The 21,506-nt window shown below is 42.6% G+C and overlaps 2 protein-coding genes across 3 annotated transcripts in view; both read right to left on the reverse strand.

Moving 5' to 3' along the window:
- Positions 1 to 4,750: 4,750 nt before the first annotated feature.
- On the reverse strand, positions 4,751 to 6,803 carry LOC119855023 (ATP synthase subunit delta, mitochondrial-like). Its single transcript, XM_038400384.2, is given in 3 exon segments — positions 4,751 to 5,919; positions 5,921 to 5,963; positions 5,966 to 6,803. Coding segments are annotated over 3 exon segments (483 nt in total). The 5' UTR covers positions 6,225 to 6,803; the 3' UTR covers positions 4,751 to 5,738.
- Positions 6,804 to 11,845: 5,042 nt separating this feature from the next.
- TMEM192 (transmembrane protein 192) overlaps positions 11,846 to 21,506 on the reverse strand; it is a 33,869-nt gene continuing 24,208 nt past the window's right edge. For both annotated transcript variants that reach the window (XM_038400380.2, XM_038400381.2), the window contains exons 5-6: positions 17,673 to 17,775; positions 11,846 to 13,824 (exon numbers count right to left, since the gene is read on the reverse strand). In XM_038400380.2, the coding sequence (XP_038256308.1) occupies positions 13,701 to 13,824; positions 17,673 to 17,775 (227 nt within the window). In that variant the 3' untranslated portion in view covers positions 11,846 to 13,700. The remainder of the gene's footprint in view (positions 13,825 to 17,672; positions 17,776 to 21,506) is intronic.

The following is a 21,506-nucleotide window of genomic DNA, read 5'->3' on the forward strand; positions in this document are numbered from 1 at the left end:
CCCAGAGAGCCTGCAGGCCCTCCTTTTATATGGCAAACCCACCAGGTATTGCTTTCTATGGGAAAGGGGGCCTGGCAGCTTGAAAGGAATGCGGAAGAAGCAGAACCCCACGTGCCCCTAGGGTTTAAAATGGCTGCTTGCAAGCTGAATTCTGTTGCCTGGCCGCATGTGATGGCTTGCCTGCCACTTTAGTGTGAGTACTTCAGCATAAGAGACAAAATGAGACCTTGTACAGAAAGAATGTGCGCTGTGTACTATGACTTGCCTGTTTCACTGAGAAAGAGTGTCCCCTTTGTTCTCCAAAATGTATCTTTCAAAATACTACCCTCCCTTTTTCCTCCTCCCACAGCAGCTGCAAATGTTTCAACGCGGCCCTTATCTACTCCATCCCAGAGGCTGGTCCAGATTAGAAGGCGGAAAAAACAAACTCAGGACACCATGTTTGCTGAGCTCATGCAGTCCTCCCGCACTGATAGGGCCCACTTGAATGCATGGAGGCAAACAATTACGGAGTCACGTAAAGCATTACATGAATACAAAGAGAGGAGGGACATGCGTGATGAGAGCAGGCAGGATGCTATGGTCAAGCTCAGGGGGGAGAAAAATGACACACTCCACTGTATGGTGGGTCTAATGCGGGAAAGGCAGCAAGACCACAGACTGCTGCTGCATCCCCTGTATAACCGCCCTCCCTCCTCCAAGTTCCATAGCCTCCTCACCCAGACGCCCAAGAACACAGGAGGGGGAGGCTACGGTGACTCACCCAGTCAACCGCAGAGGATTGCACAAGCAGCAGAAAAATGGCATATCCTAAATTTTTATTTTGTTTCTGGACTTGTCCTTTCCTCCTCCTCCCTCTCCCCTCCCATCTAGCTTCTGATTTCTCTCAATGTTTTGTGCAACAACTAATAAAGAATGCTTTTTAAACAGTTGTGACATATTATATGTGGATATGGAGTGGGTAACTTTAAGAGGAAAAAAAAACAAAAAACCCACCAAAAAACCAAACAACTGTCACACTGTAACCCGGCCAGTCATGAAACTGCTTTCAAAGCTTCTCTGATGTGCAGCGCGCCCTGCTGCGCTCTTCTAATCACCCTGTTGTCTGGCTGTGCAAAACTGGCCGCCAGGTGAGTTGCCTCAACCTCCCACACCACCATAAATGTCTTCCCCCTTACTCTCACAGATATTATGGAGCACACAACAAGCAGCAATTACAATTGGAAAATTGGTTGTGCCAAGATTTGAGTCAGTGAACTGCGCCAGCATACTTTCAAACATCCAAAAATGCACATTCTACCACCATTGTACACTTATTCAGCCTATAGTTGAACTCCTTACTACTGTCCAGAGTGCCTGTGTATGGCTTCATGAGCCATGACATTAGGGGGTAGGCTAGGTCCCTGAGGATAACTACAGGCATTTCAACATCCCCAACAGTAATTTTCTGGTTTGGGAAGCAAGTTCCTTTCTGCAGCTGTTCAAACAGACCAGAGTTCCTGAAGATGTGAGCATCATGTACCTTTCCCAGCCATCCCATGTTGATGTCGGTGAAACTTCCCTGGTGATACACCAGTGCTTGCAGCACCATGGAAAAGTACCCCTAGCAGTTTATGTACTGGCCGTTCCAGGGCCAAGATAGGGATATGCGTTCCATCTATCGCCCCGCCGCAGTTAGGGAACCCCAGCGCATTAAAGCCAACCAGTATGACCTGCACATTTCCCAAAGTCACTACCCTTGATAGCAGCTGCTCAATGATTGCATTGGCTATTTGCAGCACAGGTGCCCCACAGTAGATTTGCCCACTCCAAACTGATTTCTGACTGACCGGTAGCTGTCAGGCGTTGCAAGCTTCCACAGGGCTATGGCCACTCGTTCTCAACTGTGAGGGCTGCTCTCATTTTGGTGTCTTTGCGCTTCAGGGCAGGGGACAGCAAGTCAAAGTTCCATGAAAGTGGCCCTATGCATATGAAAGTTTCTCAGGCACTGGGAATCGTCCCATACCAGCAACACTATGTGGTCCCACTAGTCTGTGCTTGTTTGCCAGGTCCTGAATCGGCGTTCCATGGCATGAAGTTGGCCCAACACCACCTTGATCTCCCAATTGCCACATGCCGTGCTTCTAGGAACGTCTGTGTCCATGTCCTCATCACTATCGTAATCGCGCTGTCATTGCTTCCTTGCCTGGGTTTTGCAGCTACTGCACATATTGCTGGATAATGCGCAAGGTATTTACAATGGTCCAAACTGCAGCTGAGATCTGATTGGGGTCCATGGCTATGGCGCCTGTATGGGTAATCCTGGAAAAAGGGCGCGAAACGTAGGAGAGCAGAATGGCAGCGGAAGAGGTGCTGTTTGGTTCACAGCAGCTGAAAAAAAGGCAGAAAATGGTTGTCTTCTGTAGCTTTCACGGAGGTGGGAGCCCAGGACAGACAACATGGAGAAGCTCGGAAGCGTGGCAATAGCGGGAGAGCAGAGCTGGCGGCAGAAGTTGTGCTGCTTGGTTCACGATGGCCAAGCAGAGTTGGCAGCGGAAGTGTTTAATGAAAAAGAGAGAAGAAATAGTAGAGATTACATAGGAAGATGAGAGGAAATGAGAGGTTGATTCACAGTAGCAGGAGAGCAGTGGTGCACCGTTTGCTGAAAGTAGTATGCACGCCATAAAGGCATGAAACGATGGTCTGCCGTAGCTTTCACGAAGGGAGGAGGGACTGCTGACACACACCCAGAAACACCCACAAGAATGTTTTTGCCCACATCATGCACTGGGAGCTTAACCCAGAATTCCAATGGATGGCGGTGACTGCAGGATAGCTACCCACAGTGCACTGCTCCAACATTCGATGCTAGCCTTGGTACTGTGGCTGCACTCCGCCGAATTCATGCGCTTTGTGTGTGGGTGTGGGGGGGGGGGGGACACAGAAGACCAAATGTATAAAATAGCTTCTGAAAATTCAGACAGAATAATTTCAAAATAATTTCATACTGTAAACGTATCCTTCATTAAGCTAAATAGATTAAGCTGCTTGAGTCTATCAGAGTAAGGCATGTTTACTAATTGTTGAATTAGTCTCATAGCTTTTCTCTGAACCTCTCCAATTTTTCCTTGAATTGTGGTCACACCAGGGCAAAATACACAAGTAAAATAATCACTTTATTCCTACTTGCAATTCCCGTCTTTATGCATCCAAGCATTAACCCTGGGAGCTTATGTTCAACTGATTATCCACCACAACTCCTCAATCTTTTTTCAGAGTCACTGTTTCCCAGGATAGAGTCCCCCGGGGTACAAGTATGGCTTACACGTTTGAATCCTAGACATACACATTTAGCCATATTAAAATGCATAGTTTGTTTGTGGCCATATAATCAACCAATCCATATCACTCTGACTCAGTGACCTGTCCTCTTCGTTATTTGCCATGCCCCCAATTTGTGTGTCATCTGCAAACTCTGTGATTTGTGTTTTCATCCAATATTAAAGACTTAAAGGCCAACAACCCCACTAGAAGTACACCCATTCAGTGACGGTCCCTTGTTTAAAGTTACATTAAGACCTCTCAGTTAGCCAGCTTTTAATCCATTTAATATGTACTATATTGATTAAAAATAGATATAAAAAATTTAAAAACATTTAGTAATTGTTGCTCTTACATTGTCATGTCATATTAACATGATGTTTTTTACATCTTTACATAACTCACAAAACTTAAGCTTGCCAAAATATAAAGCCAATTAATTATACTAAAATAATGTACACAGCATCTCCGAAAATTAGAGGCCAGAGAAGTTATTAGTTATGTGCAGACATTGCATTTCCAAATGGGCTGTATTTTTCTATTTTTATTTGTTCAGTAGAAAACATGGTAGTGTCCAAAGGGGTGAATGAGGATTGAAACTCCATTCTGCTCACTGCTGTACAAACCTATCTGAACTAATCCTTACGCTGGAGGCTTCCACTCTAAATGATAGAAAAACTAAGGGAAAAGAGGATACAAACAAACAAATGGGGTGAAGAATTAGGAAAGTGTTATGTTTATTGAAGGTTGAAGGTTGAAGAAGAGGGAAGCAAAAAGGGGAAGACTAACCATGGCAAATCAGGAGTTAGGGTTTTGTAGTCATGTAACCATGTTCTCCGGTTACAATATTCCAGACTCCTGGGGGAAACTGCAGATACTGCCCTCACTTTATGTACGTAAGGAAGACCTACCTTTCTCCCCCTGAAGTGGAAGTAGAAGCATCATTCCTATTAATTCAACAACAGTTTCCCTCTGAGAGCAGTAGAGGGAATCTTTTGCTAGGCTGTGCAACTTTTTTTTCCACATCCTGGCGACAGGAGAAGTGGGGAAACAATAGTGCTTGGAAATAAAGAAATGGGTGGTAGTGGCGGGAAGAAAAGCATAGGACAGATGGAAATTCAAGCCTAAATGAAAATTAGTGAAGTTACTCCACCATAGCATTTAAGAATTTTAAAAAAAAAGTTCCGTAAAATACGTTGGCTGAGATTTAAAAAAAAAAAAAAAAAAAATAGGGAATCATGGTTGTTTCTTAAATCCATATTTAGGCACTGAAATGACCTTATTTTCAAAAGGTAGCAAATCTGTGCTTTTAAATTGGAGTTTGAATGTTTCCAGAGTAGTGCGTACAAGATGCTCACTAAGCATGGGTATGACATTAGTTTTCCTGCTGTCTTGCTGCACTTAAATCATGAAGTATTTGCTGATGTGGCAGTGTCTAGAAGTAGGAAAAAATAAAAGGCATATTGTGAAGTTATCGCCCACATTAGTTGTGAATAGAACTAAGTTAAACTTTCAGTTTTAAGAAGTTCAGAATTCAATGCATCACCAGTTTGTCCCCCCCCCCCCCGTGTCCTGAATCCAGCTGGATGGGTACTAGATCACTTGAACACACACACACACACATCTAAACTTTAATTTAAAGCCAGAAAACTGGTCATCAGACCCACTGGCATGACTAAGAGGTCATGGGTTTCACTTTGTGGGAAAACAGTTTACTTTGTATAACATGCCTCAGCACAAGTTTCTGTAGCAAAGCCATAGATGGCATGAAAGTGGAGGTTCCCTCATTCCATTTCCTCTTTATGGAAGAAAGACAAATACATTTGCTCAATTACTGCAAGCTGAAAGCACTGAATTCCACTCAGAGGCAGGAAGGTAAAGAGCTACACAATCTGAACACCATTTCAGTTACACAATTAGCATTACTAAGCCTTCACTGATATGACTTGCTGCTTGTATCCTGTCAAACCAGGCCCTCAAATTTAAGCAGAAGAGATTTAAGTTATGAAAATAGGGAATTTAAGGATTCTGTGCATTTTATTTGAAGCTCAATTTGTTGGTGGGATTTTGGAGGTGCTCAGCATTAGCTTAAATGTTCCTATTGATGTTAAACAAATGTGACTTAGAAGTGGGCACAAATGGCTACGAAAATTAAGTTTGGGCTAGCTTCACAAAAGTCTTAAGTGCTAAACTACTGCTTTAGGCATCACTGAATCTTTAACCCCCTGCTTAGCTGCCACCTAACATTGTAGATGCCTAAAGTCCAAGTTTCTGCTTGTGAGCATGCATGCATGCAGGTTTTTGGCTTTTGTTTTCTTTAATTGATCAAAGCAATATATTGGCAACAGTCTGTCTCATGCCATCTGTACAAACGGGCGGGCGGGGGGGGAGTCAGGCCCAGCCCATGGCTTCTGCACATGGACAACAGAATCACCTAATTACTCCAGGGCTTTTACAAGGGCCTCACTGGCTTCTACATTAATCTGAGCTTCTACTTTAGCTGTTTCATCAGGTGCTGCAGCCAGCTGGGATAAGGCCTTATCCAGATTCGATTTAGCAGTAGCGAGATCCAACATGTCCAAAGCAGCCACCTGTTCTGCCAGCAGCTGCACAGAGGACTGCATTGACTGTGATGGAACCACTGCTCACAAAGTACTTATTACTGTGCCATCCTCAGCAATGACCGTCATAACTCCAGGTTTCAGGACCTGCAGGGTGGGAATGTGAGCCGCCAAGATGCCAAAGGAGCCACTCAGTGGGGGAATGTCCACCTGCTTCACAGTGGCTCCGTTGCACAACACCTGCGTGAGCGAGGCAAAGGTGAAGGACATCTGGGCCGGGCCGGCAGCTGCCTCGGCGTAGGATCGAGGTGGGGCCCGGAGGCTGGGCAGGTGCAGGGCCAGGAGGCGGTGAGCAGGCAGCATGGCAGGGCTGGAGTAGGTGGGGAGCGGGCTTGAGTCCAGGTACCCAGCTCCTAGTCTCAGGCCTAAAACCCAGTGGGATTCTCAAACTAGATATTCCCCTGCCTACTTTGCCTGCAGGGCCTGATTAAGTAGCATGTTTACCCACACAAAGGAGAAGGTAGCACAGCCCCCTCCCTCTTCCCCAGAGGTTAGAACACTCACAAAAGGATGTGGGAGACACACTTCCTGACATAGAGCAGGGATTTGAGCACAAGCCTCCCACCTCCCAGTAGAGTGCTCTAACCACTAGGCTATAGTTGCTGTCTTTGGTCCCAACCGTATTTAATTTATGCCCAGTGGACCAGCTCCAAACAACAGATACTGAAAATTGTGCCCCAGAATACTCCATAGCCAGAAAGCTCTTGGTAGGGTGCATGCATGTGCACTACATAACAGTTCAGGCAGCTCATTTCCAAGATTATCCACGAACAACCAACAATACGATCCCCATGCCAGGAAACATCTGTTAGATCATATTAAAGAAGTTCTGTATTAAAGTCACAAATGAGTTTGATTCCCCATAGTTTAAATTCCAGGGTATTACTAATCAAGAGGTCTCTTGGTTTTTGGTACTGTTTCTCCCTATGTGTGTGAAACTTGCAAGCTACTAATTGTGTTAGTACATTCTAAGACAGTCTGTTCTCAAAGCAATTCTTTGAAACAACAAACTACTCACAGAGAGAGCGCGCGCGCGCACGCACGCAATACTCTAACAGAAACAGCACCCAGAGACTCCCCGCCCTTTTGTTGTATTCATCTCGCTTTGTTAACAATTGTGATTAAAACAGAGATAGAGTATATATGTGGATAATAACTGAATGATCAAGGAGGTGCCAGCCTAAGAATCCAGTGTCCATTGGCTGAAGAAGGTGTCAAGTGGAAATAACCAGAGGACCCCCCAGAGGGCAGACTGGAATCCACCCAACAGCCTCAAGAATGGGAGAACCAAAGAACAAGATAACATCTGGCAGCATGGAGCTGTCAGAAATGTGCCATCTGCTGATTGATTCAGCAACAGCATGATGAAGCAATTCCCAGACTGGCATAGGAAGAAATTCCTATAAAAGTGGACTCTAAAAAGTGAGAACTTTGGGATCTGATTCTGCAAGCTTCCAGGAGCATCAGATGAGCATCTGACAAGGCCCTGTTCCCTCCTCATGTCCAGGCCACCTGGCCAGTGGCTTGGCATGAGCAACTCTAAGGCTGGTAACTATGATAACCTTGCAGAACGTGTACGTGTACAGTAAATATGAAATTGAATGGAATGTTATAGCTATAACTAACTGCTTACTATGATTCTTTCTGTAGTCACAATAAATGTGGCATTTTGCCTTTTCCCCTTTAATAAGATCCTGCTGGTTTTTATTTTATTGGTATAACACATCCACCACCAGTCCAACATCCCAGTGAGCTTTCAAGTCATTATGGGGAGAACAATGATGGCCAACATGTGCTCTCAGGGTGCCAGCCTATGTAAGAGAGACATGAGCTATTCCCAGCATATGCCCCAGCTGCTGTGCCAAGACAAAAATCACATCCCAGGCAAGGCCCAGCTACAAGCTTATCACTGAATTACACACTCTTGTAAACTGACTGTACTGGTTCGTTATATACACAACAGACACGGGAAAGTAGTAGACCCTATTAAAGCCAGTGGCACTTACAGCCCCGCCGTTTGCATCCACCTCCCCTCAGGCAGGCACAATGAAGAATTTATAGGCCTAGATTACCAATGTCCTATAACCTGGACATTTTATGTATCCAAACCCAACTGGGTAGCCACAGTTGCAGACCCTATATGGAATGAGTGGAAGCTTGCTGGCATCCTGCACTCCTTCTAACTGTCCTGTCCAAAATTGTACTGAGTTTTTTTTTTTTTTGAAGACTGCACACAAAATAGCACAGCTCATGGGCATTGTTTTGTCCACATAATCTGACCATTGAAGGAAAGGACCAAGAGATCAAAGTCTGCTAGGTAGACTGGGAGGAGGAAGAATGCCAATTTTGTCAGTCTTTGCAAGCAAGGCTACAGTGGTGCACAAGCCGACTACATGCACCATTGCATCAAGTGATATATAACGCACAGTGCACAGCTTGGGGTTAATCACATCAGTCAATAATTCTCTTATTGGGTACAAGAGATCATGAATAAGGAGACACTCACTGGACACTTATGTGGCCAAAGGGGAGATCTGGAGACTAGGCTGTGGCAATAGCCAAAAGGGACCCATAACCCTGCTCAAAAAAACCCTTTCTGGATCTTATCCCTGGCAGTGCCCTTCATTACTTTAACAGATCTGAAGTTATTTGCCATTACATCCACTCTCTCCCCTTCACACAGGATCCTGAAACCCTGAACAAAACCCCATAGTAATATGGAATCCTCCTTTTTGGGGTAATTCCTGAAAAGAGGGGCTAAAACACCCAAGTTAATTGGATATGTCGCTCTTTTCAGCCATGTGGCCCCAGCCACCCTCTGAGTGGGCTTGAGCTGCTGTACATTTACTCCGCCTGCCATATCTTCTAATATTGGCCTGAATCCAGTGTCTTACACAGCTGTTTCTGATCAGTTGGGGGCCCATCTTCTCCAGACAATATGTGAGTAGACCCTAAACCTCCAATTGCCAAAAGCGGGGCTTGGATCACTTGATAATTGTCCTGTTCATGCCCTTTGAAACATATGGCACTGGCCACTGCTGGAAGACAGGATAATGAGATAGACTGACCACTGGGTCTGACCCAGTATAGCCATTCTTATGACCCAATGGGGAGAGAGGGAGAGACACCCCGACCCAGACACACAGAGTACCCAAGGCTGTAGGGTTGGGAATGAGGGAGCCAGAGGCTGAGCTGCTGGAAGGCCCAGGCCTTGGGTTCCCCCTCCTCCAACCCCAATACCTGAAGACAGCCAGTATGTTCTATGACCTGCTGCTCACATTCCTCTTATGGTTCTCTGCAGGCCAGACACTGAAGCCACCTGGCGCCCCTCCCATTACTTCCACCAGCAGCACCCACCTGAGACCATAAGGCCACACTGAAGGAATATGCTGAACTGCAAAACACACCTGTCAGATTTCCCTCCCCACTCTGAACTATAGGGTACAGATGTGGGGACCTGCATGAAAGCATGAAAATAGAAAGTTTATTTCTACCAGCTTAGGTTAAAAAACTTCCCCCAGGCACAAATCCTTTGTCCTTGGACAGTACGCTGCCACCACCAAAGTGATTTAGACAAAGCATCAGGGAAAGGACCACTTGGAATTCCTATTCCCCCAAAATATCTTCCCCCCCCCCCCAGCCTTACACCCCCTTCCTGGGAAGACTTGAGAATAATATACCAAATAGGTAAACCAGATTCTTAAAAAAATAGAACTTTATTATAAAAAGAGGAAAAAAAAAGTAAAAGAAGCACCTCTAAAATCAGGATGGAAGGTAACTTTACAGGGTAATCAGATTCAAAACAGAGGATTCCCCTCTAGGCAAAACTTTACAGTTACAAAACAGAGAAACCTCCCTCTCAGCATAGGGAAAATTCACAAGTTGAAAATGTAAGGTAATCTAATGTACCCTGCCTTATTTACTTACTCTTTTTGCAATATTGAGACTCACTTTAGGATGGTTTATAGGAGAGGTTTTCTGACCTGGTGCTTCTCTGCTTCCCAATAGAATACAAAACCAAAGAGCACAAACAAAGCCTTCCCTGCCCCAGATTTGAAAGCATCTTCTTTCCCTATTGGTCCTTTTGGTCAGGTGCCAACCAGGTTATTTGAGCTTCTTAACCCTTACAGGCAAGGAGGAATTCTAGGCTACCCTTAGCTGTATGGTCATGACAACACCCACTGAGGAGGCTAGAACTCTGGGGCCTGCCCCCCTGCCCTCACAGTGGGCCCCAATTGTTTGTGAAATCACTCTGCTGCAAGGCAGAGGTGTCACATTACACCTGCACATTGGTTTTCTAGCTGCACATCTCCAGGAGTTGCCCCATCCCTGGCTGCTTAGGACGTGGTTCCCTTCCTGGCCTTTTGCTGTTTCCTCTTGCCTTCCTGACCTTTTCCTCATTGCTTCCCCACCTGGGATAGGCAACACAGCCCCCTGCATCAAGTAGCTGCCCCAGGTCTGTTAGCCCATCCTGCTGCCCCACAGGTTCTTGGTCCCAATGCTGCAGTTGGCCAGCCACATGCCCTGCATAATTGAGTTGGTTTTGGTCATTGCCAAACTGCTGCCTGTAATCCATGTGATTATCCGTTACCCTGGTCTTCCTTGACTACCAGAAACGAACAAAACAGGAAGTGGCCCTAAGTACAGAGCTCCCATCATGGTTCTAAGACCTCCAGCCCACTCTGGAAATCCTCTGGGGGCTGGAAGTCTTGTGGTACCTGGCCCTGGCCCTTTTTTGCTCCTGCCATTGTCTGAGCCACCAGACTCACCCCTCGCAAGGCTCAGAGACCTCTTATGATTTGTTTTCCTGGGATCCTCCAAAGGAAGCTTCTTGGAGATTGAGCAATTAAGTCTCAGAATGGGACTGAAAAGAAACTGAGGTCACAGAAGGCAGCTATAGCTGAACCAAATCTGAATTTAAGATTGTGCTTTATTAGACAACAATAGCAAAACCAAGGGCTTGTCTACACTTGCAGTGGTGCAGCTTCATCACTGTAGCACTTAATGAAGATGCTACCGAGGCCAATGGGAGAGCTACTTCTGTTGGTGTGGGACTCCATGTTCCCAAGCATTAGCAGCAGTAGCAGCACTCCTATTGATATAGCACTCTACATTGGGGGTTAGATCAGTGCAACTACGTTGACCAGGAGTGTGGATTTTCCACACCCCTGAGCAATGTAGTTAGACCAACATAAATTCCATGTTTAGATCAAGCCCTAGTTTCAGTGAAATTGTGAAGAAGCGCAAGATTCTAGTCTGCAAGCACTGCATTCAGATCTTAAAATTTCTCCATTGGTGTGGAGCTAGAGGATTCACTGTAAGAAGCCACCAGGTGCTCTGGTTGGGCTATCCTCTCACTTAGACAGGTTTCCCACATGGCTTAGTACTAAGTATTACTCTATTGCACACGGCCCATTAGCTTTTTCCACTGATGCAGTGGAGAAGTTTGCTTTAAGGACAGTCAAGTAAGTGAAGATGCTATTACTTTACTACAAGCTAGCTTCAGTGGGATGCTCCAGTAGGAACCAGCTGCATCAAGCTAACCCAAACTTACCGTTTTCCGGGCAGCAGGAATTTAGAGGAACTTATCCATGATAGATAAGGCTGCCACCACCTTTGTAGGAACTTGCTAGAGAGAGGCTCCCTTAAGAAGTTTTTACTAGCCCTCATGTTACCTTTAGAACACAGGCACCTGGAGTATTCATAAATGAGTAGATCCTGTTCTTCCTCTTTGCAGGGTTTTACTGTGATCAGCAGTTTAGGAAAGTGCCTTCTCCATCTAAATGCTGCTGTCTGGCAGTACAGATTAAATGGCAATATCCAACTCTTGCTTTTCCAGACTGGTCCAAAATCCTTAAATTAAGAGATTCCCATTTTAAATATTTGAAGAGTAGATATGATCATTGTAATGAAAGGCTTTAAACTTTTCCTTAGTTGCATTTATTGTGCATGAACTTCAGTCACATTCTCAGCTTTTCAGACAGATATGTACAAATGGTTATATGCAGTTACATCAAAACCTGAGTGTTCTAAAAACAAAGATATTCATATATCCCTCAAATATCCAGTATAAAAATCAGCTGTATTTAAAAAAAAAAATACAGCTAGGGAGAAAAGAATAATGTTAGATAGCAGCAAGTCTCCAATCTTCCTGTTGTCCCTCAACTACAAGAATTGTATGTTATTAATTACTCTGAGTGATTACAATAGAATTAGACATCAAGTTGTGTCCCAGAACCAAGACAGGATGGGGTAATTTTCCTTTGGTGTTCTGAGATGACCACCACTCCCAGCATTATACTGAGAGTCTTCCTACTTTGCTCGGAGGCTAGCCTGTCTCCCCATGAAATATCAAGTAGGATACACAATGGGTAGGGTAAGGTTTGGAAAACAAGGTGGCAGAAACTCAGAAGAGAATGGTTTTCTGGCTTTTAACGCAAGTTTCAGGGAGTGGTCTGGGTATGCTCCACTGCCACCTGAGAGGCAGGTGTTCAGGCTTAAGGACTAGCTTCTCTAGAGAATCCACTCCAAGTACATAGAGGTGGATGTTTACAGACATTTTGAGTAATGAAAATTCTAATCCAATTCCCATCATGGTATGACCCCATTGGCTTCAGAGTCAAAATGACAACACTTTAGAGAAAGGTCATCAAACTGTATAAGACACTATCGTTGCAACTGCAACAGTAGCACCTTTTACAGACTAACTTAACAATGCACCATCGTAAGGGGAAGAAAAAAAAAAACATTGTAAATTCTCATGTACTGAACTAAAGCGTCAACACAGCAAGTTTAAAGAGTAGTTTACAAAAAAAACTCTCTCCAAATATAAATATTTAATGCTGATGCTTTTTGGTATGCAGAACAGTTCGTTCCTATTTATAGTTTTTGGAAAAAGTTCAGCAAAAAAGCCACAAATACTTAGGACAACTCTAAAAAATCCGATTTAGACATTTTACACTGAAATTCTGTTTAGATGCTTGATCAGCCATCAATTTGCTCAAATGTCTGCAAGCCTAGTTTTTCATACCATGCTTAGAAAAGTGAAATCCTGCTTTTCCTGCATACAAAGGAGAGACTTGGATATGTTTTAAACCAGACACCCGATTCTTCATCTTTGCTTCATGTCCCCATTTGTGTAGTTACCCTTTTTAGGTCAAAGGGAAAAAAACCCCAAACAAAAAAACCCCACCACAACAGCAAAAGACACTGATCCAGAAACTGAGTCTCTTCAATTTACTCTATAGACTCTTCCACGCCAACTGTAGACTTGTGTTTAGGGAATATTGAAACAAACAGCCTTTAAAAACTCAACATGGTAGACCCAGAGCACAGTTATAGCATGTTACAATATTTGATTTCATCTCAACCTCTACAATAAGAAACCCAGAAAGTCAGGAGGAGGGTCCATACCTTGCAATGTTTCATTCTGGAAAACAAACGTTTGGGTTCTAGAAGCACAGAAGACTTTGGTAGTTTGGAGTTTGTTACAGCAGTGCAAAAAATCTCAACTGAACAACATTAAAACAAAGTTTAGTCAGGGAGCTCAGGTCCAACTTCAGCCCAGCAAAAGTTAGTGTCCACAAAGAAAGTGTCTGTTCAGAATAGACAGTATCTCCAGCTGCAGATTTTACATTTCTAATATGAATGCATACTTCCAACTTGAGAGCTATACTACTTCCATTAGGAGACAGTAATCAAGTGGAGTTGTGTGTCCTCCAAATCAAATTACACTGCTTTGGATTCCTCTTGAAATGCAGAGCAGCTTCCTGGATATTTCTAACCTCTGATTTGCTGTGATGTTAGTGCTAGTAGTTTCTTGCTGAGCAGCGCATTGTGTCGCTGGAGATAGTCTATCACATCTCCTTGCTTTTCAACTATTTCTTCCAAACTTGAGCTTTCCCTTGAAGACATAAGGAAAGGAGGAAAGTCATTCACAATTCATGTTAAAGGTGATAAAAAGTTTGTAATATACTCTACACATAGAGGAGACTGGAGCTAACTGATGATACTTCTACAAACCCCTTCTCATGACTTTGGTTTAGTTCCTCTTGATTACTTTCCTACTGTGAGACAATAGTTTGGGCCATAAGAGGAATATCTGAACATTTAGCAAAACTATGTGGGCGATAGGGGATTGGAGAGGCCACATATAGGCAGCACTCTTAGATCCTTTTGGGTCAAGGCACTTTTGTCCTTCTAGTCATGATGTTAATCCCATCGCTGTTTTACCATGTGTTTTGTTTAATTTTGTAGTACATCTGAATTTCATATTTTTCGGTAGTAATGGAAGCCACGGTTGGACCTGTCAGGGAAGGCTATGCATAGGACAATTATAAGGCGCGTTCACTCTCCCTGTGTGTGTGTAGGAGACATACTCTGCCTAGGCCACCTAGAAGGGAGTGAAATTGATCTCAGGATGCTGTACAGAAAGTAAAGTAAGCATTCCTTTGGATTCTATTGTGGTTTTCAATAAAGTGGTTAAAAATCCACCTGGTCTCTCAAATTTAACTGAATTACCCTAAGGGGAATGGGTCAGAGGGGAAGGGTAGGGAGTTAGCCATTAAACACAGGTCCTGTTCTAGGCAAATAGTTTAACTTAAGTTTTAGAAGAAGATGTTTAACACTAAACATGGTAACGAGACAACGTTACAATAACATTCAGAAGTTATTTGGACAGAAGAGTTTTGGTAAAAGCTATAAACTTAAAGTTATGCTAATGCTGTACTCCTCATTTCAAAGATTTGGTGCCTCAATAGTATACATATACCAGTTCGTTTCATTTTGTTGTAGCTGGCTGGTTTACTGTTTGCTCTGGTTTGCACAGAGCCTTTTAAGCTTCAAGCCATGTAGTGTATTTGCACTGAGATACTATATTCTGGATACAAGCAATATATTTGGAGGCATTTCAAAGACTATCAAACCATAACTAAAATAGAACACGTATCTAAATATACTAGATGGCTTGATGTTAAGAAAAGGTTCTATAAAAAGGCAAAAAAGTATCAAAGCAAAGTGCTTGGCTGTTGGCTAGAATTTAGCCTGTTTTTCTTGTATTAAAGAAAGCTGTAATGGCTTCTTCTTATACCCTGAATTGAGAAGTTACTTACTATAAAAGAGTCAAGAAGAATAGATATGAAGGTTTATAATTTAGTTGTCATTGCCAGAGCCCATTAGCCTCACTTAGACCCCAGGAAAATGCATTTCAATTTACAGTTAAACTAATAACGAAGAGCACTTGTTTGTATGACGCAGCTGAAAATAGTTCACAGGAAACTTCAAGGAGCAGTGTCCTCCATAGTAAGTGATTACTTGGATCAGTTTTTCCTTTGCAGTTCAGCACTGATACCATTATGCTAATAATTAAAAGAACTATATTTAAACATTAAAGTTACAAAGTCAAGCATTCTAGAATTAGCAAGTGCCAGATGTAAGGTTACCTGGTTCAACTTTAACCCAATTCCTTGTGCATATGCATCATCATTCCTCCCCCATCCCCCACAACAAAACCCCAGTAAAGTGCCAAGTTTTGAGTCCCTCCAGAGCATGGAGATGCTATAGCTTGTCAGCCATGCAATTCCTACAAATAAGCCATGGATAAGATGACTTTCCCACATTCTCTCTAAGATAGCTGAACCATGTTTGCTGAAAACGTTCCAAAAGTTCAAAAGCAGGTGGCTGAATTGGAATTTTAGTCCAAACAGCAAAAGGCTGGTAGTCATACAACTGAAAACAGGGTCTTTAATGGAGAAAGTTGTGCAACCTTAATTATAATTGGTGCTAGTAGTGCCACCCAATGGCCTTTTTTCAGACACGTAAACAGTCATACATGCTGGCTGAAGTTACATTCTTGTTGGCCTAGAGAGGACTTCTAAATAAAAAAAATCCTTTGGATTTCCAAAGAACACATTAGGAGGAACACTTCACACTTAAATCCTAGAATTTGTGCTCTAATAAATTTAAGGCTTTTATAAAGCTTAAAACAGGTGTTTTAACATGCATAGAGTCTTGTCCACAAAGACCCGAATACAATGTGTCCTAGAGTGCAGTTCTACTCTGAAGAATAAACTTGGCACAGAAGGCACCATGTTTAAGAAACTTCCCTAGTCTGTATTCTTGTTAACCCTACAGAGCCAGAGCTGCATTCTCTTCTTGTAAATCAAGAGAGTTGTTTATCAGTTACACCAGTACAAACCCACTTAAGCCAACAGGGCTGCACAAGTTATTGAGGGCAAAATATGGCCTGTAGGACTTACACTACTGGGTAAGTATGAGAAGGAAGGGAACAGCTCTTCTCAAATCCCAACTTGGATTGTCAGTCCTGCAAAGTTATTTTAAGGAGACATTTGATCTAGAGAAGCAAGCAAGCATGGAATTCTCCAATCTTGGTCTTCCTTTTACAGAACTTTTCACAGTAGACCTGCTCTTTAAACAATTTATTCAAGGGGTTAAGTCTCTTGCTCAGCACAGGTAGTCTTACTACTAAGTGGTACAGAAATGTTCTCGGAATGTTTGAGAATGAGTCAAGAGGGGAGTTGAATCAATAAGGGTTGTGATCCCACACACACACACACACACACACACACACACACACACACACGCTCACTCCATTGTGGTAAGAGGACACCACAACTGAAGACCTTCCCTACATTCTGGGTTTCTGTGCTGCTCAGTTATATTTGAGTGGAGGGCTGCACATCAGTTTCTCCAGAAAAAAAGTTTGAAATTGTGAACATTAAGGTTCAGAAGATACTGACTAGCAGAATTGTTAGATCTTTCTGCTGTGTTCTCAGCACTCCAACAGACTGCTTCCATTCTAGTATGCCACACACTATGGAGTATTTAGTCACAGATTTGATCTACACATGCAGTTTAGCTTAGATGCAAGGAGGAGTAGTCCCCCCCCCCCCCCCCCCAAACAATACCCTAATCTTTGAATAGCTCAAACATTTAAACACCTTCCAGTTGCTGAAATATGTAGTAGTCAAAAAAGTACATGGGTCAGGGTGTTTTTCAGGTTAACATGAGCAGGCTGAATGACTGTCTCTCCAAATAGGCTTATTCATGGTCTCTACCCTCTGCCAACACACAAAATATGCAATCAATCTGTATACTTCCACATTTGGAGAGGAATTCTACTTCTAACCCCATACTAGCTGCTAGATACTCCTGACCCCAGCCTAAGACAGAAATCCCTGACCTCAAGCTGCAAAAGTCCTTCTTACCGTCTAGCAAGGAGCACCCAGCTCCCTCCCAGCTATCAACCCAATACTTTCTGGGCAAGAGCTCCTTGGTTTATACAAAGACACATTTGAAATGACATCCAAGACATCAGTATTTCTCCACAGACTGCTTAAAACCAACTATGTTAGGAGACTAAGTGCAGCTACTTTAATAAGCACAGCTAGTTATGTTTAGAACATCATAGTAGAGATTCATATAAAATTTCACCAATAACTGTTACATGGCCCCTATGTACCTATTAAGGCAATGACATACCTTTTTCATGATTAAGTATTTTTGAATTCTACCAAGATACCATTGCTGAGGGGGACTATCTTTACAATTTCTGATTTTTGAGCATATAATATAGCGGCTGTAATGCTACAGAAGTCCATGAAGGAATTTTAATCACCTTTCTATTTTTCCCTTATGGCTTTAAGGTCCCACATGCCATTCTGTACAGAAATTGATGCTAAAAGTTTACAGAGTTACCCAAATAAACTAACTGAAGCTAACAGAAAAGGTTACCTGAATCCAACCTCCGAAGTAATGTGACTGGGGTAAGCATACATCTTTTCTTCTTCAATTATATCAGGCCTTGGCCTTGCCTTGTTGAAATTGCTTATTTTCACTGAAATAAAAAGAGGTAGTTAATGGACAGTTCTTAACAGCACGGTCTGTCTCCTCAACTCAGAGTCCTACACAGGGTTCAAACCTGCCTCAAAAGTATCAGTAGGGGAGATAACCTGACCCTCTTGTTGGGCTCCCTGGTTACACGTTAGGAATTAGCATTTTTTCCTTTGGTCCTGCTGCTCAAAATTGCATAAGGGCATGCCAGAGAATTGTGGAGCTTGCACTAGCTGTGAGAGCCCCAGGCAATGGGGAATGTTACATTTCCTGAAGTGATAAGAGGCTCTTTGAAAGAGAGCTTCCTGCGTCTATTTTCCCCCCCCCAAAAGATGACAAAACTCACTTGCTCGCTCTCCGCTGTCTGTACTGTCTTGTTCTTAATTGTGTACAAATCTGCCAAGTTTACAAAACAACTCTTTAGAGAGCAGGCTAGGAGACACATTGTATCTTTAGTGGTCATTTCCCTTTTCTATTTGCAGCATTCCAACCTCATATACAACAGTTCTTGTCTGGGAGTGCTGTATAATTATGATCAACCAGTACTAATAAGTATATTAAAATGTCAGAATCCCCATGAAAGTCCTGATATTTGTGTGGCAGTTCACTCTGTATGGTTAATGCACATTATTTAATGACTTACTAGCTGCTCTGACTGTGTCAATTCCTGAAGAGTTATGATTGTGCACCCCATGTGTGCATTTATAGGACACCACTTAAATGAGTCTCCATTATCATAGTCCATGCTGAATATGCTTTAAACTAAAAGCAGGTTTTAGTCAGTTCTTGATGCACTTTACCCTATTCACACTGGCTGCAATCACTTTTAAACACAGGGAAGGGTAGTGTAGTTGGGGTCAGTATGCCTCAATCTGATCTTAGAGGACCAGTTACAGGGATAACATGATAGCTCAGTCTTCATGCCTAAAAATCAATACACAGTTTGCTGACAAGACTGCCATTAATGGTGCCAGCTGGAAACTGAAAACATGTCTATAATCTATACTTCCTAATATATCCAGAAATAGTTAGGTTACAAATGCCAAATTTGGTTCAAGTGCAAGAATAGTCCCCCATAATGATTAAGTATGTATAATTTTTTGATGACAGTTTAAAGACTTTTAATACTATTCCACAGCAGTTCTGCAACTCACATATTGCAGTATCATGCAAATGCATGTGAAAGTGTAATCTCTACTTAAGATATAGTTTCAAGTAGAGAGACATCAAAATGACTTTAAACATTCAGTTTTAAAAACTAAGCTAATAATTGTAACAGGCCTTTTTGAAAATACTACCCCTTGAAAGTGAACTGTGTCCCAATCTCTGATCCTTTTTGGGCTATTTTTGGGTTAGTGTGGACCTAGACCCTGGTTAAGCCAGAGATGTATCACAGCGTATATCTGGTTAGAGAAGGGACATTAAAATAAGAGTTTGGGCGACACCCTCTAGGATATACCTAAAACCCTACTTTACGCAATGGTCCATTCTCTTCTATTCCAGCCTCTCTAGTGAGGAAAAGATGTTTCTCTCTCACCCTCAAAGTTTTACTAAGCCACCTGCTATGTAGAAGCAGGTTGCCTAACTGATCATAGGAGTAACTAAGGCAGAAGTGTTTCAGCAAGTTGTAAAGTTAAACCAGATTGTCCCTGGGTGGTCTGCTTCTACCTCAAACTTTATCTGAGACGGGTCATTCAAGTGTGTGAATAAAGTTTAAGCCTATTGTAAGTTCACAGGCATTGAGGAAGGAAAAATAAGTCCTTCAAATGGTCATTGAATTGAGGGATAGAATAATATGGAATTGAGAGGAAGAGCGTAGAATGTGTCATGCCTAGTAAGCTTTGTTCTGATCCCCTACATATGGTCCAATCTTGCAAGGTGCCAAGCACCCTCAATCCTCTTTGAAATCAATGGGAGCTGGGGATGTGTGGATCTTAGCACGATTACACTCTAAACAGAGGTAGACCATTAGTAAACTATACTGATTACAGGCCAGACAGATACTTCAGTAGGGCTGCTTTTGGAGTAATGTTAGGGTAACTGGGACTATCTGGAGCAAGGCATTACCGATCACAATCTGGATCTATGAAAATGAGTCACGCTACTTTGGCACTTAACTCTATATGGAAGAAATTGTCCTTTACCAGTCAAGAATGCAGTAGGGTTTATTAAAAGGTCACTTTGCTAGAATAATACAAGACCCTCAAGAGATTAGCCATGTCAGGCTAGGGAGTCATCACATCTATCACAGTATTACACAGGCAAAAAACAGCTTAAGGAGAGATACCAGGAATTTCCAACATGACTTGTCTGTGAGAATACGAGTCTTTTTATTTGGCAGCATTAAAAATGCAGAGGTTAAAGAATTATACATCTCTGCTGACAATATACACAAATCATAAGATACCTCTCATTGCTGCCAGGAACAGAGAAAATAGCCAAGAGTTCATTTTAGTTAAATATAGATTTGAAATTTCCTCTAACACCCTGGCCTCCCCATGCTGCAAGGCTAAACTCAGGAGCATCAGATATCAAGTCTCACATGTGTGTCACTATGTTTTATATCAGCCCTGCATTGACAGTAAGTTGTCACCATTTCATTCAATGACCTAATTAAGGACTGAAATTACCATAAAACTGCAGACAAGTAAGTAGCTATTTTGGTTAGGGGAAAGTGATTTTTCTGCCAGTGTAGTTGAAGTGGTACAGCTTGTGTGTTTAGACAGGCCTTGGACGACAGGTTCCCCCATTGCATCTCCACAGCACAAAAAGATGCAGACTAGAGACATTTATAACTAGCCAGTCTAGTTACTGTATGCCTCATTAGAGCTAAATTAAGTTGAGCACTGAATAAAACGTGTGCAGAACTCTTCAGGGCATGGAATGTTGGGGACTGGTACAGTCCCCAATATGTTTTGAGGACAACTGCAAGAGAATCCTTAGCCAGTGTTGTGGGACTATTTCAAGTGACAGTGCAAGTGGTTTGCTAGACATACAAAAATCTACCCACCCATTCTTTAACATGTGTGAGCCATAACAATACAGTTTACTTTCTGGTGTTAGAAGAGGAAATATGGCACAACCCTGTTTGAGATGGTTTATGATCTTTCAGCTGATTTAGTGAAAACGCTTTAGTTTAAAAACAAATAAGAAGGATACATCAGAACAGATTAAAACTACAACACTTCTGGAGGGGAGAAGAAAAGCTTACCAAAAGTAGTTTATCATAAGAGAATTACCTAACCTGAGAGACTACAGAGTTCCTTAGGCCAGGTCTATACTTGAAGCTATAGTGACTGGTACAGTTTTGTCACCAAACCCTCCTATACTGGCAAAAGTTTCTAATGTAGACCTGTCCTCAAACTGACTTAACATGTTAAATCAACACTGCTTTCATCTTAGAGCCACGCACTTTAACTGACATCTGTGTACTAGAAAGAATTCCAGGCAAGTGTTTGTTTTGGAGGAGGACTTCAAACATTTGAGAGAAAAGTGCTCCAAGTTCTGCAATAACAAACCAAACATCCTGCCAGAGAGCCTTAATGCTTGCACTCAAGTAGTGCTCTGCTGTCAGAAATACCAAGGTCTAAATGGTGGGATGGACCCTCCATTTAGGTTATGCCTTTTCAGTGCTGTAACCCATCCCAAATTAGTTTTACTTCAGGAGTTTGTCCTTTAACAGAATTTGTGCATGAAGTCATTATGTGTGGTTCTGTATCAATTTAAGTCTCTCCT

The sequence above is a fragment of the Dermochelys coriacea genome, chromosome 4 (genome assembly GCF_009764565.3).
Source record: "Dermochelys coriacea isolate rDerCor1 chromosome 4, rDerCor1.pri.v4, whole genome shotgun sequence".
Lineage (NCBI taxonomy): Eukaryota > Metazoa > Chordata > Testudines > Dermochelyidae > Dermochelys > Dermochelys coriacea.